Below are 20540 nucleotides of genomic sequence, written 5' to 3'. Positions count from 1 at the left end.
TATATATATATATATATATATATATATATATATATATATATGTATATGTATTCTCTGGAACACATCACACAAAATAAAATAAATGTCTATGTGTATATATATATACATATATATATATATATATATATATATATATATATATATATATATATGTATGTATTAAAAAAGCCATAAAAAAAGCATTTCTAAAGTGTTTACTATTTCTCCCACAAGTGTCACTTGTGTTTTTATTCTGCAAGGTTCAACTTTGTGAACTCTCCACGACTGCTTATAAAATAAAATTAAATATTTAAAAAATTTAAATAAAAAATTAAATTAAATTAAATTAAATTAAATTAAATTAAATTAAATTAAGTTGGGACAGTTGAGCTCCAAAACGTCATGGTGTATGAGTTTTATAAACTTTTTTGATGTTTTGCATCCTTTTTGAAGCTTGACATCCTCAGTTCTTCAGAGTGGCTAGTATATTCTTCAAAAACTTGCCTAAAACTTGTATTTCATACTAATCATACTAATTCGGAATAGTGAAAATTTCAATGTTACGACTCACTCCATTGGGGAAAGCATCTCTGGTGAAGATAGGCCAGGTCTTCCAGTTGGTATCATGGCGGAAGGTCTGATGGACATGCTCTCCAAGTCCATAAATATTGTGAGAGGGGAGTTTAGCTGAGAGCTGAAGGTACTGATCAGCAAAAACCAGCGGCCCAAGGGTCGTGTCAAACCTGACGGAGCAAGAGAGGAAGACATGGTGTAAAAAATAAGTTTTTGCACAGTTCAGCTTCATGAAACCTGTCAAGAACATACTGACCAATAGATTCACCCTTCAAGCATATCTTCAAATACAGAGGGGTCCAAAAACATTAAAAATGCACAGCCAAACCACATGAAAACACCAGGATAAATAACAAGTACTGGTATATGGGTCATCTAAAGATCATCTTGTGTTACCAGGAAAACAACGTCCTACTCTTGAAACCCAAACTGATAGCTGTGAGTCATTGTGTGACGTGCATTATCTTATCTAAAACTCTATTAGGAATTTTAAAAATAACATCACTACAGATAAGATTAATGAGCATGTTACACACATATACTTCCTTCTGATATATCAATCCATGCTGAAACCTTTATGAATCATGCATTCTTTTGATTAAATACATCATTATTAGGCTTTTAAATCAACCTTTTTATCAGATAAAAGATTACATTGTTTTGCAACACCTACAGACGTGACTGTGGTCAAAAAACGTTTTTGTAGATATGTTCCATTTCTGCACTGTATGTGGCAAATTACTGTATGACCATTAGCTTAAAGGTTAACAGTTTGTTGATAAATGATGATTAAACTTTATTTGTAAATTACCATTTTTAAATGGTAATTCATTTAATGAAATGTCATAAATGTTTACATAGATTTGTTAAAACAATGGGTAAGTAGTAATTATTAAGTAAGTAGTAAACACTCCAAAAAAAATAAATAAACCGGAGTACCTGTTAATGTCTGAATGCTGAAGTTGTGGTTGCAATTTAATATATATATATATATATATATATATATATATATAGTATTTAATTAAAACTTCCAAGTTGCAAACATTATTTTGATGAGTTCTGTTGACATAATATTGTTGAGCATTACGTTAAAGGAGAAGTCCACTTCCAGAACAATAATTCACAAATAATTTACTCACCCCCTTGTCATCCAAGATGTTCATGTCTTTCTGTCTTCAGTAGTAAAGAAATTATGTTTTTTAAGGAAAGCATTTCAGGATATTTCTGCATATAATGGACATCATTGGTGCCCCAATTTTGATCTTCCAAAATGTAGTTTAAATGCAGCTTCAAAGGGCTCTAAACGATCCCAGCCAAAGGAAGAAGGGTCTGTCATTTGTGTACTTTTTAAGCACAAAAGCTTGTGTAGCACAGGCTCTGGGATGCGCGTTCATGTACTATTGAATCACGTCGAAAGGTCACACGGAACTACAGACCCTGCTACAGACAAACGCTGTTTACAAACAAAAAGGTACAACAATGTTGGATGATTCTGAAGTTGTAGGAGAAAATAACATGGAGTTTTTCGACACACTCTACCGTTTTGAGCTGGGGTACACAGACGATGAAACTGTGGTGATTTGAAGACGTGATTCATAATAGCGATGGGAAGTTTGGATCATTTTACCGACTCGCACCTTTGAGTCTCGTTCAGCCCCATAAGATGAACAAACGACTCAAAAACCCCGAAGACTCGAAACAGGTGAGCTAATTCCAGTACAGAACCTAATAGGATGTTGCTCATGCGCGACTGAACGAATCACTCCCCGAGACGACTCGTTCTTTCCGAGTCACATTCAAAGTCAAAATGAATGAATCGTTCAAGAACGACCCGTGGACACGCATCTTAGAGCCTTTGCTACACAAGCTTTTGTGCTTAAAAAGTATAAAAAATTTTATTTTTCGAAAACAATGGCCAATTGGTTTCACTAGATAAGACCCTTCTTCCTCGTTTAGGGATCGTTTAGAGCCCTTTGAAGTTGCATTTAAACTGCATTTCGGAAGTTCAAATTTGGGGCACCAATGAAGTCCATTATATACAGAAAAATCCTGAAATGCTTTCCTCAAAAACTATAATTTCTTTACGACTGAAGACAGAAAGACATGAACATCTTGGATGACAAGGGGGTGAGTAAATTATTTGTAAATTGTTGTTCTGGAGAATTCTCCTTTAACATTTTGATTAAGTTGTAGTAACTTTATGAAATATTCTTGATAACTTTTTGCAAACTGGTCAGTAGTTTCCAGCATGCTTTGCATAGAACTGGATAAGGAGAATAAATGTTAAAATCATGTGTTATTTTAAGTGCTTAATCTAAAATTTACATGCAACTTTACAGGTAAAGTTAAACAACTAAGATTAATTAGTTTCAGAGTCACAACTAAATAAGTTTTTTTAGCAATCAACTTAAAAATGTGTGTTTATGCACCACATTAAATTCCTATAACTCTTTGTAATTTGTTGGTTCAACATTACTTCATTATCAAAAGATGCAAACTGTAACTGTGACAAAACATTTTTAGAGTGTATATGTGTCCAATATGTAGCGCTGCTCTGATTTCTTTAATATTTCTTTAAAAAGGTCACTGAAATGAATACACATTGCTTTTGTGACGGATGCAACATGCATAAAAGCAGGCCTGACTTAAAAAAGATCAAATCTGACTCAAACTCGTGTAAGAATTATAAATCAGGACTTGCTCTTTACCTGCCTGTCATTTTTCAACACTGCACAAAAACACACCGATGACGGCAGACAATAACAAAAGGAAACAAAGCAATTTCCATCAACGGCACGTAGACAGCGAGACGAAGACTGGCTGCTTTACAAAAAGCTTGTTTGCATTGCTACAGGCTTCTTTCAGACCTCGCCGGATTCCCTCATTCTATTCATGCCTCTAATTTCTGTCTTTTTGGTGTTGTGATTGCTCTTCATTTAGTCAAAGAAACACTCGTGCTGCATTGTTAGCAATGCTCCGAGCTCACAAAGAACCAACGCATGATCTGTGTGTGAAAAGGAAGAGAAAGCTCCCCACTCACAGGAGTTTTTCAGGAGAGGTTCTCCAAACTTTCAGTCCAAAGGGCTTCTGGATCAGCTCCAGTCTATATTTTAGGGGTCCTCTGGGAGTGTCGGAAAGCGATTGCACGTGCTCGTGAGGAACCTCAAACCTGGCTTGATTTGCATCGGTGATCTGGTAGACAAAGAGAACATTGCACGTCATCGTACGTTTACGCCAACACGTTTCCTGGGCTATTTGCGTCAGTTTGTAAACAGACCTTAAGTCGAAGACGGTTTTCTGTCTGCATTTCAGCGAGGAAGGTCAACTCTTTAATATCAGCTCCAAATAGAGATGGAGCATCCATTCTTGTCAGCTTGGCCTCAATATCTGCAGCAAAACAAACATTTTCCATGAGGTCTTGGTGAATTGTTTGCTGTATTTGCTACATGGTCAAATATGAACTTTTAAAAATACAATGAAAATAATTTTCTGAAGAAAATGTCTCCCTTATTCAAGTTTGATTGCTTAGAGAAATAAAAGCAAACTTATCCTCAACAGATTTGAGATATAATTTATGTTCGTGGCACAAACATTTCTAAGTTGCATAAAGGAGTTTATTGAAATCCCCAGACTTTATTATGAGCAGTAAGAGTAATCGAACACAGTTAATAAAAAGCCTTGAAATATTTTTTTGAATACAATTTTTTTTTGGCACCACAAAACTAGGGTCAGCAGAATTTGTTTTACAATTACGTCATATAACAGCATTATGAAAATATTGTTGCCCTGATATAACCTTGCTCAAGGGTACAGTGGTGATATCTGATGGTGAGACACCACTTCCAACTTTAAATAATCTCTGAATAACTGGCTCTTGACAAAAGAGGTAATACAAAGACTTATCTAAAAGCCAATAATACGTATCATACGCATCATCTCGGTTCAGGATGAACTTACGTGTGTTGTCTGGCTTGCTTTCGCTGACCACGCTGTAGCCGTGGTTTTTGGAGAAGAAGCACCAGGGGACGTTAGTCTCGTTCAGGGGGCTCCAACAGCAAGCTCTTTCCAAACACTTTTGCTGTAAGCACACATATGAAGATTAAGCAAAGCGTGATGGGAGTTTGTATGGAATGTAGGCCATATCCACTGCAGTTTACCTGGGAAGCGCCGCCATCCGGGTAACAGTCCACTCTCTCGGCATCTGGAATGCTGGGACATTCTGGGACGATGTCTGGATCTGGTTCTGGAGTTGTTCCTGAATCTAAAGTTGGGGACAAAAGGACAAACATAGAAAATGACCATTCTGATATACTTTAAGATATCTTTATTTGAGCAATTCCAAACCATTTGTCAATAAGATTTTGAAATGTTTTTAAACTGTCTTATGCTCACCAAAACTGCATTTACTTCACAAAAAAAAAAAAAAAAAAAAAAAAGAAAGAAAGAAAAAAGGAAACATTATTAGAATGCAGTTGAGGTCAAAAGTTTACATCCCTCTTTCAGAATCTGCAAAATGTTAATTATTTTAATAAAATAATTAAGAGGGATCATACAAAATGCATGTTATTGTTTATTTACTACTGACCTGAATAACATACTTCACATAAAAGATAGATAAAGAAAATAATAGCTGAATTTATAAAAAATGACCCTGTCCAAAACACAATGCAATAAGAGCTGGGGGGTGAAAACTTTTTGACTTTGAAGATCAGGGTAAAGTTAACTTATTTTGTCTTTTGGGAAACAGTCTTAGTGCATCGTTTTCGCTTCTGAAGCATCAGTGAGCGTTTGAACCTTCTGTAATAGTTGCATATGAGTCATTCAGTTGTCCTCAGTGTGAAAAGATGGATCTCAAAATCATACAGTCATTGTTGGAAAGGGTTCAACTATGCAAAAATGCTGAAAAACCTAAGATTTTGTGGGACCTGAAGGATTTTTCTGAAGAACAGCAGGCAGTTTAACTGTTCAGGACAAACAAGGGACTCCTGAACAACTATCACTAAACAAAAAGACACAGCTGTAGATCATTCAGGTAACAACACAGTATTAAGAATCAAGTGTATGTAAACTTTTGAATGGGGTCATTTTTATAAATTAAACTATTATTTTTTCTTGGACTATATGTAAACATCTTTTATGTGAAATATCTTATTCAGGTCAGTACTAAATAAACACTAACATGCATTTAGTATGATCCTTCTTATTTTGCAGATTCTGAAAAATGGATGTAAACTTTTGATCTCAGCTGTATTAGAATTTAAAACAATTGCTTTCAATTGTATTATATTTTTGCACAGCTTAATATTATTCATCCATTACTCCAGTCTTCAGTGTCACATGATCCTTCAGAAATCATTCTAATATGCTGATTTGTTGCTCAAGAATCATTTCTGATTATTATCACTATTATCAATGTTTTAATAATAGTTGTGCTGCTTAAACCTTTTTGTGAGCACCACAGTTTTTTATGGATTATCTGATGACTAGAAAGGTCAAAGGAACAGCATTTATTTGACAACATAGATTTTTAGTGCTTTAGTGTCACTTTTGATTAAGTTAATGCATTCTTGCTAAATTAAAGTATTAATTTTTCAATATACATTTAAACTAAAACACGCTTGTAACCAGACATCAGCTGATTTTTTTATTAATATTACAAGTTGCTTGGCAACTACATGTGATTTATTGAAGAGTAATGTTATTTAACATGTTGTTTAATTTAACCTTAACTTTTCCTTAACCTTAACTGTTATATAATCTCTAGTAATCAAACACTGGCTTTTTGCCAGACAGACGCTGTAATCATTGACTGATCTGATAAAATCATATATCAAACACCACCACATTTTTCCTTAAAAACCTGCTACATGTGATGTTTTTTAGAAATCTGTTTGCTTGTTTTGTAACCTGATCTCCATCAGTACCCTGCACCCCTAAAACAAGGTTATCTGAGACCATACAGACTCGCCCCACCCAAACCAGCTGTCCCAGGCTCATTTTGTCCCCTTTAAATATAAACCACTTGACCAACATCAGGGCGGTAAATTGAAATTGCGAGTGACAGCTGTCATAATAAGCTCGTCTGTGCGCGCTTGATTTCTCGTCCCCGTGCGAGCCGTTCACCAGTGCCTCTGCACGCTGCCTCTGCTTTTGGTTTTCTCTCTGCTGGGTGTCCTTGATAACAATCAGGATGGACATATTCTTTATTCTTTAGTGCAACATCAAAGACTCACATTTCTTGCTGTCCTTGACAAGGCAGCTGCTGTTTTTTATCATTAATAAACTACTTCTCAAGAATTGCAGTCCCACAGGACAATATGTTCATCGGTCCACAACACTTTTTTTTTTTTTTTTTTTTTTTTTTTATAATTAACAGGGTAATAATATGTGTCTAATATCTGTGTTAAGCATTAGATAGGTCATTTGCACTATACTGGATGCACTATTAAACTTGCATCTTATCTTGTAAACTCGGAAATCATACTGGTAATTTTTCTTTATCAATATCACATTTAATTGAACTAGTACTGTATACAATTTTTTTTTTGCCTTATAAAGAACTTCTTTGTTGAGCTGCTATACTGTTATAGACCTCTGTTAAACATTGACAGGTCATTCCTACTATACTGGATAAATTATTGAACACACAATCTTGTAAACACGGGTATCATACAGGTTGTTTTTTTATTTGTCATAAAATCAGAGTTAAATGACGATAAGGTGAATTTAAAAAAATGTTAATTCTTTTATATGAGTCAGTTATTTTATTTCTGTCTTACAAATGACTTCTACACTGTAAAAAGTGATTTTCTTATTCAGTATTTTGTCTTTTTTTCCCAATACAAATATCTGAATATTCTTATATCAAGATATGTTTACTTGAAAAGCAAAATGACTTAAGATATTACATCTTGTTTTCTAAAAAATGCATCAAAATTAAGTGAGTTTAAGTTTGAAATAAGAGGAAATATCTGCTAATGGGGTTAAAAAATTAAATGCAAAAGAATTTTAATGTAAAAAGTCTATACTTTACTTTCACACTTTAGTGTCACTTTTGAGCTATTTAATGCATGCTTGCTAAATTAAAGTAATATTTTTAAATATAAAATTATAAATCCAATTTTATAAGTTTGGACTTTCCTTACTAAAAACATGAAAATGCACTTGTGAAGTTGAATTACATATAAATAGTATTTTTTAAGCAAAAACCCACTAATGTTCAACATTTTTTCAGAAAACAAGCCTTAATATCTTAAGTCATTCTGCTTCTGAAGTAAATGTATCTTGATTTAAGAATGTTTAGGTATTTGTACAGGAACATTACAATAATTCTAAGTAACTATACTTTGAGCTTTTATTCTATTCTTCTATTTTAGAACTTTCAATAAATGCTTTGAACTTCCAAAGAAAACAAATTTACAAAGAAATACCTTCTGTACTTGTCTTTTTATCCCTGCAGAGTTTATACATGCGTGTTCGTGTCCCTGTAAGAGTGTGTGTAGTTGTTATATGACAAAATTACTGGCATCTGATCACCTACCATCTTTGATTGTCCCTGGTTCCCCAGTGGCCAGGAGAACGACCATTGCGACAGCGACCACCAGCACCAACGCAAACAACACCATCAGGGACAGCTCCAGCCCCGAGAACCGTCGCGTTCTCAACTGATCAACACACAAACACAGACAACCGTAAGCAAACTATAATTCATCTACCTGCACATCTTTGACATACACAGTATATGTCCTCACTAATGTTCAAAGATTTTTTAATTTTGCCATAGTTTTACATTCACAGAGATAACGCTTTCTGTAATACATTTTTTTTTTAGATGTATTATATTTCAGTCTATGAAAAGGTTTAAATGCATGGAAAATCCAGCAACAAAGTGATACAACATCTGGAACATGCTCGTTGTTTCTCTTAATACTGTATTAATTTTTGTTATTGTTGCCCAATATGTGTTTTGCATGTTTCTTATGTAAGTTTAATTCGAAAAGAGGAACTTAAGTCTGTGCATTAGTCTGTTTTCAGCCCACTATCATCTACACTTTATGCTGTCTTCCATCTTTTTTAATCCTTTTTCAACAAAACAGCAGATTTTAGAGTATTTAAAAAATGATTGTTCGCTTGAACAGACTTGCATGACAAAACAAAAAAGCCACATAATTGTTCTTATAGATCAAACAGTCTCAATTTAATTTCAGTCCTTCAACATTAAATTGATTGTTTTTCATTTTCAGCAGCTTGTGGGGTGAAACAATCCCATCAAGATAAAATGTTTGCAAAGCATTCTCATCTTGCTAAACTACCGAACATTTGTATGTGCAGCAAATGGTCTATTAAGAGTCATAAACATGTCAAGATAACAAAAATCATCTTATTAAAGCGACAAACATGACTGCATGTAAGCTATAAAAGTTATGACATCTTGTATTAAATATATATAGTATATTTTATACAAGTTATTAATGCATATAAACTATAAAAAAAAATAAAAATAAATAAAAATTAAAAAACAAAAATGCAAAAAATATTTAACATTTTTTTTTTTTATAAAAAAATATATATTATTTATTTATTTATTTATTTACAAATGTATTTGTCCTACCTTCATTGTTATTTCTTTCCTTTTGTCAGTCCTGTGTGCAAGTTGAAGTCAGGGCACACTGAAGAGGCAGAGCTGGAGCGTCTGTTTTATGTACCAATTAAATTAAAGTCCTGAGTAAGTGTTTTTGTGTTTTACAGCTTTACAACCATAACTTACATTGCACCATGGTTTACCAAAGGTCATAGTTATGAAGCAGCGCTCATTAGGACAATTAGGGAATCATTCACAGAAGACGACGGAAACCAGATGTTATATATATATGCCAGTTTCGCAGCATTCTGAAGCCTCAAAATGCATACCATTCCACAGTATTTTCCACATAAATATAATATTTGGAAAACGAAAAATACTGAGAAAGAAAATTATTTTTGCAGTGTACCTGTACCAGTCAGGAAGAAAGTTCAACACACCTTCAAAAAGGCATTTTTTGTCACTCTCTCGCCCATCCTTTCGGGTCAGAGGTCTGTCCTCAGATCGTAAAACAATCCATCTTAATAAAGTCTTAAAGAGGCTCATAAATGGCACATGTAATTGCTTCATTAAAATGTACTTATTAGTCTGCGAATAATTTTATGTCTCTGAGCTCTCATTCAACTCATCACTGAAAGGAAATCACACATTTCCAGCTTAAATCCAAACGTCTCATGAAACCAGTCTCGTCTAATTGCTTCTTTGAAGCGTTTTGAAAGAGTTCATGCAATATTTTTGGAACAGAAAATATCTTGTGAAATGATTTTTATTCAACACAGATGTGGAGTTAAAGACGTCCCGCAACAGCTCGGTTATTTGACAGCTAAATCCAGCGTGGAGGATTGTAAAATGTCCCAATAAACAATGCAGTGATAAAGTGGCTAATAATATCATTTTGGGTGGAAAAGTTCACTCTTACAACACAAAAACGGAAGAAATGCTTCGTCATGCCTTACATGGACAAACAGCACAGCATGAAGAACTACAAAATACGATGTTTTGAACAATACTTGTACTGTTCTCAGAAAACATTTTTCCACATATTAAACCAATAAATACAAATAAAGAGTTTGGTTACAAAACGCTATAAACCCATTTTGATTCATTTTGAGTAAAAATGTGTTTTCTTTACCAAGAAAGTGCTAGAAACTACTATTTTCTGTTTTAAACTTTCACATAGCATCTTTAGGTTATAATAACATTAAAAATTCAAATTCAGATTTAGATTTTCAGAGATTTACTATAAAAACTAACATTAAGTGCCAGGGGTGAAAACTTGAACAGAATGAAGATGCATTTTTTTTTTTTTTTTCATTTAGTACTGCCCGTCAGAAACTACAGAAGATACATGTTTCCCAGAAGACAAAATAAGGTCAATTTACCCTGATCTTCAAATTCAGAGCTCTTAATGCATGGTTTTTCCTTCTAAAGCATCAGTGAGCATTTAAACCTTCTGTAATAATTGCATATGAGTCCCTCAGCTGTCCTCAGTGTGAAAAGATGGATCTCAAAATCATACAGTCATTTTTGGAAAGGGTTCAAATACACAAAAATGCTGAAAAAACAAAGAATTTTCTGAAGAACAGCAGGCAGGAAATATCTTATTTAGGTCATGATCGCTCTTATTTTGGTAAAACAATTAACATTTTGCAGATTCTGCAAGGTGTATGTAAACTTTTGACCTCAACTGTAAATGTATCGTAATTTTGTGAATGTTTAGAAATTTGTAAATTTTGTGCTTTGTGCAGTGTAGATAGACTGTCGATGGACACTTAGCTGTTTCTTATGCTTTATTGAGAGCATGACCAGTTCAATCTAGTCACCAAATTCACATCCTCTTGTTTGCTCTGAAAGGTTACCATTTGAGGTTATCAGTCCTACAGAAAAGTACGGCGTGACGGAATTTGTCCGAACCTGATCCGTAGAGCCTATAACGTGTTTTAGCACTCGAAACTGAAGCGATCTCTGTGATTTAATAGCTCACTGAATACTACTTGGCTGTGATGATACCACTAGAGCCGGAGCTAGTGCTGACGGCATCATGCTTTCTCTTGCGCTAGCACAATGAGCCACAATGAGCTAGCATAGCGATTTCTCCAGATGTGCCTGTACGCCTGCAGTCAAGCTTTGATGACCATATCAGGTTAAGAGCTACGTGAGCAGCTATCACAGCTGAGAGCCAGTCCCAACTCAAGGAATCAATACCGCAGGATTGAATTGCCAGTTCTACTTTCAGGTACCAGAATTGGATTGGAGCTGCAGGTCCAATGTGCGAAAGAATAGATTTGGAGCCGGCTGTGGGGAAATGGATGCGGAACAAAAGTGAAGCAGAGAGCTGCACCGAAATTCACAAATCCAGCCAAACTGCGTTGAGAGAGGAATAATGGGAGATGACGAGACAGAAATATGATCGACATACAACTGATTATTAATCAGACACACGTATAATAACTGATAACAACAACAACAAACAACATTTTACACAGTCATTGAATAACGTTATATTGAAAAGAAAACATTTGTATAATAATTATACATACACACACATATAAAATAGCATTATTATTATTATGCAAATTTACAATAAAATAATAATTAATAATAATATATGATTAATTCATATTTAATTATTAAAAGCCTTTCTTTTGGATATGTGTAATAATGTGTAATATATGGATATGTGTTTGGATGGTGTAATAATAATAATAATAATAATAATAATAATAATAATAATACCTTTAGATTCAATCATTTAGAAAATATATATTTTTAATTACTTATTACTACTACTAAAAATATTAATAAAACAACAACAACAACAATAATAATAATAATAATAATAATAATAATTTATTCTTATTTGATTAAGTCATATTAGATTATTAAAACCCTTTCTTTTCAATATTTTGTAATAATCTTTGTGCTAACAACAACAACACCAACAACAACAACAACAACAACAACAACAACAACAACAACAACAACAATAATAATAATAATAATAATAATAATAATACCCATAGATTAAGTCATTCAAAAATATATATTTTTAAATGATTACTTAATAATAATAATAATAATAATAATAATAATAATAATAATAATAATAATAATAATAATGTTGTTTTGTTGTTGTTGTTTTCATTATTATTATTGTTATTATTATTATTATTATTACTACTATATCATCAAGCACCTTGGCCACACATATACATACAAAAAAATAAATGAATGGATCATAGTCTTATAGAATCATCCTAAAGGAATACAATGGAAATCAAATAAGATTCTTCATTTTTTTAAATGCATTTTTTTTTATTCTTATTTGATTATTAAAAGCCTTTCTTTTGGATATAATCCTAATCAGAGCTTGAGCCATAATATACAGATTTTTTTTTTTTTTTTTTAATTTCTGTTAATGTCCCAAGACACCATTATATTATACTAAAAACAGTATAATCCTACTACAAACCTTTTGTTCTGGCAGATCTACTTTTTGTTTTGTGTTATGTTAGCATCCAAAAAAACAAAACAACAAAAAAAAAACAAATTATGATGATTTCCAACAGAAACTTCTGCTCACATTCTTCTAGGATTTTCTGAGCCGAGCTTGACTGATATGATTACATCAGCTCTTAATCTTAATTATACATGCATAAACACATAAAACCGTCCTTATCAGCTCATGATAGAACAATAATGTGAACGTGTATAATAGTACAATGCGTGTAATATAAAAATAAAATAACATGCAAGCAGCTTTACAAAGTTTGATCTTGGACTCTATCCCTTCATGATTCTCCACTTCTTCACGACAATCACACTCAAAGTGGCTGCGACACTTCTTTATGAGGCAAATAAAGTCATCTGGTAGACTGGTAAGGAAAGACAGACAAGAACAGAAAGAGACTGCTGAGGGGTTTAATAATTATCAGGCTGGATGTCTCTCAGATGAAGGCTGTGCTGGATTTGGCACGTAAGCAGATATTTATGGGCAATCACAAAAAAAGAGCACTGGCAACAAGACAGGAGAAAATGACAAAGACAACACACAAGAGTAAATCTGAGAAGTTTGGTTTTTGGAGACAATATAATACGGACAGATTATACTGATCATATGAGAAGACGTATAATGTTGCAAAAGAATACTATACTTTTCATAAATCAAAAGATTCTTGAAAAAATGCTGTGGTTCAAGAAAAAAAATATGAAGCAGCACAACTGTTTCTTGAGCATCTATCAACATATTAGAATGATTTCTGAAGGATCATGTGACACTGAAGACAAAAATTCAGCTTTTTAATCAATCACAGGAATAAATGACTTTTTCAAATATATTCAAAGAGAAAATAATTATTTTAAATTGTAATAATATTTCAGAATATTAGTGATTTTACCAGATTTTCTGATCAAACGAATACTTTAAAAAAAAAAAAAAAAAAATATATATATATATATATATATATATATATATATATATATATAAATTACTGATCCCAAATGTTATGTATTTATTTGTGTAATATTTTGGTCAAATTGTTATACAAAGTTATAAAATAATATTTTTTTCTTCATTCTATGTTTTTAATACAACATCCCAGACTTAGTCCTGTAATAATAATAATAAGTGGATGGAAACAATATATATATATATATATATATATATATATATTTACTTTTATTTATGTATATTTATAAAATTTAGAAACCAGCAATAGAAAAGCTTCACTAGTTAAATTATGCAAATGTTATTTCTTAATGAAAAAAATAAAATGTATTTCAGTTTATTTAAATGTTTTTGTAATATTTTGGTATATATATATATATATATATATATATATATATATATATATATATAAATTACTGATCCCAAATGTTATGTATTTATTTGTGTAATATTTTGGTCAAATTGTTATACAAAGTTATAAAATAATATTTTTTTCTTCATTCTATGTTTTTAATACAACATCCCAGACTTAGTCCTGTAATAATAATAATAAGTGGATGGAAACAATATATATATATATATATATATATATATATATATATATATATATATATATATATATATATATATATATATATATATATATATATATATATATATATATATATATATATATATATATATATATATATATATATATATATATATTTACTTTTATTTATGTATATTTATAAAATTTAGAAACCAGCAATAGAAAAGCTTCACTAGTTAAATTATGCAAATGTTATTTCTTAATGAAAAAAATAAAAACGTATTTCAGTTTATTTAAATGTTTTTGTAATATTTTGGTCAATTTCTTATAAAATGTTATAAAATACTATTTTTTTCAATGTTTTTAAAACAATATCCCAGACTTAATTATGTAATAATAATAAGTGGATGGAAACCCACTGTAAAAAAAGGTTTATTTATTTTTACTGTATGTTTATGAATTTAGAAAATATACCAGCAATGGAAAAGCTTTACTAGTGAAATTAAATTATAAAAACGTTTTTTTTTTTTTCTGAATGTTCAAATTCAATTTTTTTTTTTAATAAATTAAAAAAAAAAAAAAAAAAATAATAATAATAATAATAATAATAATAATAATAATAATAATAATAAAATGTATTTAAATGTTTATTTGAATGTTTTTGTAATTTTTTGGACAATTTGTTATAAAACGTTATAAAATAATATTTTTTCTTTATTCTATGTTTTTAATACAATATCCCACACTTAATATGTAATAATAATAACATTAATAAAGTAATAAAAACGTTCTTTCAGAATGCAATATATATATATATATATATATATATATATATATATATATATTTAAATATTTATTTTAATGTTTTTTTTTTCTTGGATATGCAAATGTTTTTATCACTTTGAAAAAATGATGGGAATGTTACTTTTGAATGTTTTCTGAACATTCTGAACGTTATTTTCGAAACAAGTAACATTTCAAAATATGTTAGATCAGTGTCCAACTGAAATGTAAAAAAAAAAAAAAAAAAAACATCTTCTATAAATGTTGTGTAACTATTTTAGTTTTGAGATCATTATTACAGGCAGGCAACTGACTGAAAGGTTTATTAATGTTCCTAGGGTTTGTAAACTTCTAAATCTGCTTCTTCCACAGCAATTTCAACCATAAAGTTTCCAGCCAACTGGTAATGTTTTATTTACTTGTCTACACCAAATTTTACTCGCATTTGGCACTTGGCAAGTGTTAATTCTGGCTCCTGTGTGTGTTCACAGTATGAAAATAGAGTATGGTTGTGTAAGGTGAAAGCTCTTCTCCTGTGTTTATCAGCTCCGGCTGAGAGCAGTAATACACTCTGACAGCTAATTATCTCCTGTACTAGTCTCACAATACAGAGATACAATCCACCTCTCTCTCTCTCTCTCTCTCTCACACACACACACACACACACACATAGTGCTCTCAGCACTCCAGGAAGTAATCCAGGAAGTCTCTTTTTCTTCAAATGTTTGTCTAGAGTCATTAATCAATTATTTGGTGTTTGGATCTGCCTCAAACACTTTCTGTCGTTGATGCTCTGACATGTGAACTATTAGTTAACTATTAGGCACATCCAGAAATCACACTCTTTTGCACTGAAATTTAAGTTTAAAAATGCAGTTGACTTAGTGTTTGGCATTGAAGAAAGGTGACAGGCAGCAGGTGAGCCTGACTGGCACATGTGCACCACTGATAGCTCCTTCAACAGAATAATACATGACCTTTATGATAACCCATAACTTTATGGAGAAATGAAAGCTACTAAATATCATTGTATAATTTTATTTCACCTGAGGTACAATAACTTTTCGGAGAAATGAAAGCAATTACATTTCATCGTATAATTTTATTTTAGCTGAGGTCCATCCACTTATTATTATGTCAAATCTGAGATTTTGACTTTTTTTTTTTTTTTTTTTTTTTAATTCATTTTATGAATTGTATGTTTATTTGTTAATCTATATAAAAATAAAGCTGGAAAATGACCCTTATGTTTACCCACTGGAGTTATGGAGAACTACCATTTTTAAAATGTGGTTTTACCTGAAGTACATTTAAAATGATGATTTAGGTTTATTTAGGCCAAAATTACCATTATAATCAATATTATTTTTTTATTTTATTATTATTTTTTTTAATTATTAAAACATTTTTGATAGAATTGTATATAATTTGCTGCTGTGCCTTTAAGACATCCATAGTAGGGTTTCCATTAACTTATTATAATGCCATATATTGTATAAACAAATGGAAAGGATAAATATTTAATTATATCTAAAGAATGCTAAAAATCAAACAACTACAATAGAAAGAAATATACTTCTACTCCTCCTCCCTAACTTAAATTGGATAAACTGTTTATTACCAGAAAAAAAGATAATACAAAAAAAAAATAATAATCCTAATAAATTTGCAATTTGGATAAAATCATAGCTGGTGACATAAATTCTCTCCTAAATAAAAAATATAGCCTGATTCATTTAGCTTCTGTAATGAGCTCTTTTGAACTGACCACTCATCTATAGGTTCCTTTTATTTTCTGTGTGCCTCTGGTGGACCTAATTAGACAAAAAAGGGGGAAAAAAATTCCCTGTCTCTGCAATAGAGTGGGTTCAAGGTTAATCATATCTGCAAGTTCAGGTAGATGTGACAGAGCATAATATGAAATATTTACAGCACTAAACTTTGTCCCCTCTAAACACACACCCACATACATTTTTAAACTTTACTCTATATGCTGTTCATACTGTATACTGCCTAAATGCCAGACCACTTAAAAAACACCAAACAAATCTCATTATGCAGTTTACAGAAAACCAATATTGTTCACAGCAGAGTATTCTCTGTCTGAACCTTGTTTAATATGTTTAAACAATATAATATATTTTTATATATAAATTGCTATTATTATTAAATTAACATTGAAATACCATTGGTGATATGTTTTAAGTCTAATTTTTCAATATGTGGTGGAGATTAAATGATAATGAAATTACGGCATACATGGAATGTATAATAATTTTCTTAATAGATTTAATTGGATGTAATTCAGTTATTAACTAAAGTCATTTTTTAATAATAAACCCTGCTATGACATTTCTAGGATTTTTTTTTTCTTTCTGAAAATGGAAACTACTAATACAAGGTGATAAAATGTATATATCTATATAGCAATGGAAACACTTTACTAGTTAAATTAAATTATGAAAACATTATTTCTGAATGTTCTCTAAATGTTCAAAAACATTTTTAATTATTATTATTATTATTTTTTTATTTAAATGTTTAATGTTTTTTTATGTTTAAATTTTCTCTTGGATATGCAAATGTTAAGAAAACATTCCATTTTATTACTTTAAAAAATAATCTGAAAAAAAAAAAGAAAAATCAAAAAATGTTAGATCAACATCCAAAAATTTTCCATGAATGATGTGTAATTATTTTTATTATTATATATTTTATTATTATATTATACATATATATTTTATATATCAATATCTTCATATCTCCGCTCACACCGGGACACACAAGCGGTTGTGCCACACGTATGAGCTGATAAATGATGCAGCAGTCGTGTCTGCTAATGAATTGTGGTGTAGCGTCTGTTGTTTGTCACTGAGATGTGACTCACACACACTGCATTGAGAGCCGTATGCTCTTATGTCCTCAGAGTTTATGGTGACCCACTTCAGCACGGCCCATCTGACACAGAACAGGACATGAGCATTACGCACAAAGGACAGGAAAAGAGAAGAACGGGAAGAGGTCAGAGAAACAGAAGGACGTATTCAAAAGAATAAATTAAAGACAACATAGTAAACAAGGAATAAAGGGCCAATGCATTTAAAGCATGCAAACTTATTTTAGACTGAATGAATAAGATGTCAAACACCTTAAAGGAACAGTTCACACAAAAATTAAAATTCGCTGAAGTTTTCTCAGCCTCATGAGTTTGCTTCTTCATCAGATTTGTAGAAATATAGCATTGCATCACTTGCTCACTAATGGATCCTCTGCAGTGAATGGGTGCCGTCAGATTGAGAGTCCAAACAGCTGATAAAAAAATCACAATAATCCACAAGTAATCCACACCACTCCAATCCATCAATTAACATCTTGAGAAGCCAAAGCCAAGATAGCTATGTTTATAAGAAACAAATTCATGTTTTTTTGTGGTTTTCAGTCATCTCGTCCGAATTAGGAGAGAAATATATATTGATCAAGCACCGTTTACAACCCAAAACAGTCCAAAACAGCTTTAAACAAATATGTTGATGAATTTTGATGTGAGAGGACAACAAGAAATTGACTTTTTCACTGCAGGAAGCGTTATTATGAATTATGAATTGTTATTTTGGTCAAAAAATGCCTTAATGATAGAGCAGCTAGGACAATCTGCTAAGCTCATTTTGTGTTCCATGGAAAATATATACCATAAAGTAATAAAATATTGCCCTTCATGGGATGAAGATAAACTCTTCAGACAGTGTGTTTATCTAATGGTGGTTTATCTCCTACTGGTTGTTCCTTATCATTGTGCATAAAGTTGAACTTTGTCACTTCGCTAGTGGTTGTTGTCGCTCATGTCGCCTCAGATCGCCAATTCTATTTGAAACCGAATGACTTTCGGTCACTTTGTCGCTACAAACGGCCTCTTTACAAGGTCAGGCAGCCTCCAGCTCCAGAGAGTCGCCCACCCTGTACTGCTTTCGCGCTGCCTCCGTTTATATATCACCTTCCCCATAGTCCTTCAAAAGTAGGATAAACCATTAGCTTCGCACATTGTATATATACACACAGACATGCATGCAGACAAGAACCCCAGAGACTGAAAAATCAAAGAAACAGCCACAAACCAGTAGGGCGGAGGTGGATCAAAGTGCAACATTTCTTTGCTCTTCTGGAGCGAGAGAGAAAGAGCGAGACAGCCTCCACTCCACAGCGTGCACACACACTCACACACACTGAGAGAGAGAGAGACATTGCATATGTTCATTCACATAAAATGACACACAAATGCACAGTACTGCACTTATGATCAGTCAACAACTATATGCAGCAGTTACAGCCAATGCTTTTCAAGAAGGGAAGCACAGATGCATCTTACAGTATAAATCGCAAGTGTGTCCTCAGATCTGTCAAAAAAGCTGCTTTTTAACCCTTGAAGCCTACCGTATACTGTTTGATATCCAAATTTCTAAGGCCTCTAAATGATCAACATTAGCAAAACCTTTTGTACACAGTCTACCACATTTGTTACTTATACTTTTTTCTTTTTTTTTTAACCAAGTAAAAGGCCATAGAGTATAATTGTACAAACGTCCACCTTAAACTGGACTAAAGCAATTTAATAATGTGATTTTGAGATTCATCTTTTCACACTGAGAACAACTGAGGGACTCATATGCAACTATTGCAGAAGGTTCAGATGCTCACTGATGCTCCAGAAGAAAACATGATGTATTAAGAGCCAGGGGGTGAAAACTTTTGACCAGAATGAGGATGTGTACATTTATTATTTATTTTGCCTAAATGTCATCCCATTGTCATGTGTAAATTTGGTAAAATTACAGTTCTGGGCTTGATCAATTATTTCACTTTTTAAAAAGTAATTCCTTTTCTTTCACCTTTACTTAAAGGAGAAGTCCACTTCCAGAACAACAATTTACAGAAAATGTACTCACCCCCTTGTCATCCAAGATGTTTATGTCTTTCTGTCTTCAGTCGTAAAGAAATTATGTTTTTTGAAGAAAACATTTCAGGGTTTTTCACCATATAATGGACTGGTATGGTGCCCCAAGTTTGAACTTCCAAAATGCAGTTTAAATGTTTTTTTAAATGATTTTTGAAGTTTAGGGAGAAAATATGATTAGAGTTTTTCGACATACCCTAACTGTCAAAATACAGAGTTCAGGGAGAGCAAGACAAGACGCATTAAAAAGTACTGAAATTGTATTTTTTTAAATGAAAATAACAGATAGTTTCACTAGATAAGACACTTCTTCCTTGACTGGGATCATTTACAACTGCATCTGGGATCGTTTGAAGCCGCAATTAAACTGCATTTTGGAAGTTCAAACTTGGGGCACCATATCAGTCCATTATATGAAGAAAAATCCTGAAATGTTTTCCTCAAAAAACACAATTTCTTTATGACTGAAGAAAGAAAGACATGAACATCTTGGATGACAAGGGGTTGAGTACATTATCTGTAAATTATTGTTCTGGAAGTGGACTTCTCCTTTAAGGTTTAATAAAGTTTTTTTTTTTTTTTTTTTATATATATATATATATATATAAAATATACCTTTACATTTAATGCATTAGGCAGATGCCTTTATCCAAAGCAGCTTACACTGCATTCATGGTATATTTTAATCAGTTCATAC

The 20540-nt window shown here is 31.8% G+C and overlaps 1 protein-coding gene across 1 annotated transcript in view; it reads right to left on the bottom strand.

The window, feature by feature from the left end:
- Positions 1-9226, bottom strand: part of si (sucrase-isomaltase (alpha-glucosidase)) — a 62901-nt gene extending 53675 nt beyond the window's left edge. The window contains exons 1-7 of the mRNA XM_051134312.1: positions 9164-9226; positions 8093-8216; positions 4710-4813; positions 4510-4630; positions 3830-3939; positions 3593-3744; positions 551-722 (exon numbers count right to left, since the gene is read on the bottom strand). Of these exons, the coding sequence (XP_050990269.1) occupies positions 551-722; positions 3593-3744; positions 3830-3939; positions 4510-4630; positions 4710-4813; positions 8093-8216; positions 9164-9169 (789 nt within the window). The 5' untranslated portion in view covers positions 9170-9226. The remainder of the gene's footprint in view (positions 1-550; positions 723-3592; positions 3745-3829; positions 3940-4509; positions 4631-4709; positions 4814-8092; positions 8217-9163) is intronic.
- Positions 9227-20540: the final 11314 nt, after the last annotated feature.

Source organism: Labeo rohita, chromosome 18, assembly GCF_022985175.1.
Source record: "Labeo rohita strain BAU-BD-2019 chromosome 18, IGBB_LRoh.1.0, whole genome shotgun sequence".
Classification (NCBI taxonomy): Eukaryota; Metazoa; Chordata; class Actinopteri; order Cypriniformes; family Cyprinidae; genus Labeo; species Labeo rohita.
Note: the sequence above shows the minus strand (reverse complement) of the source record. Positions and strands in the feature narration are given on the sequence as shown.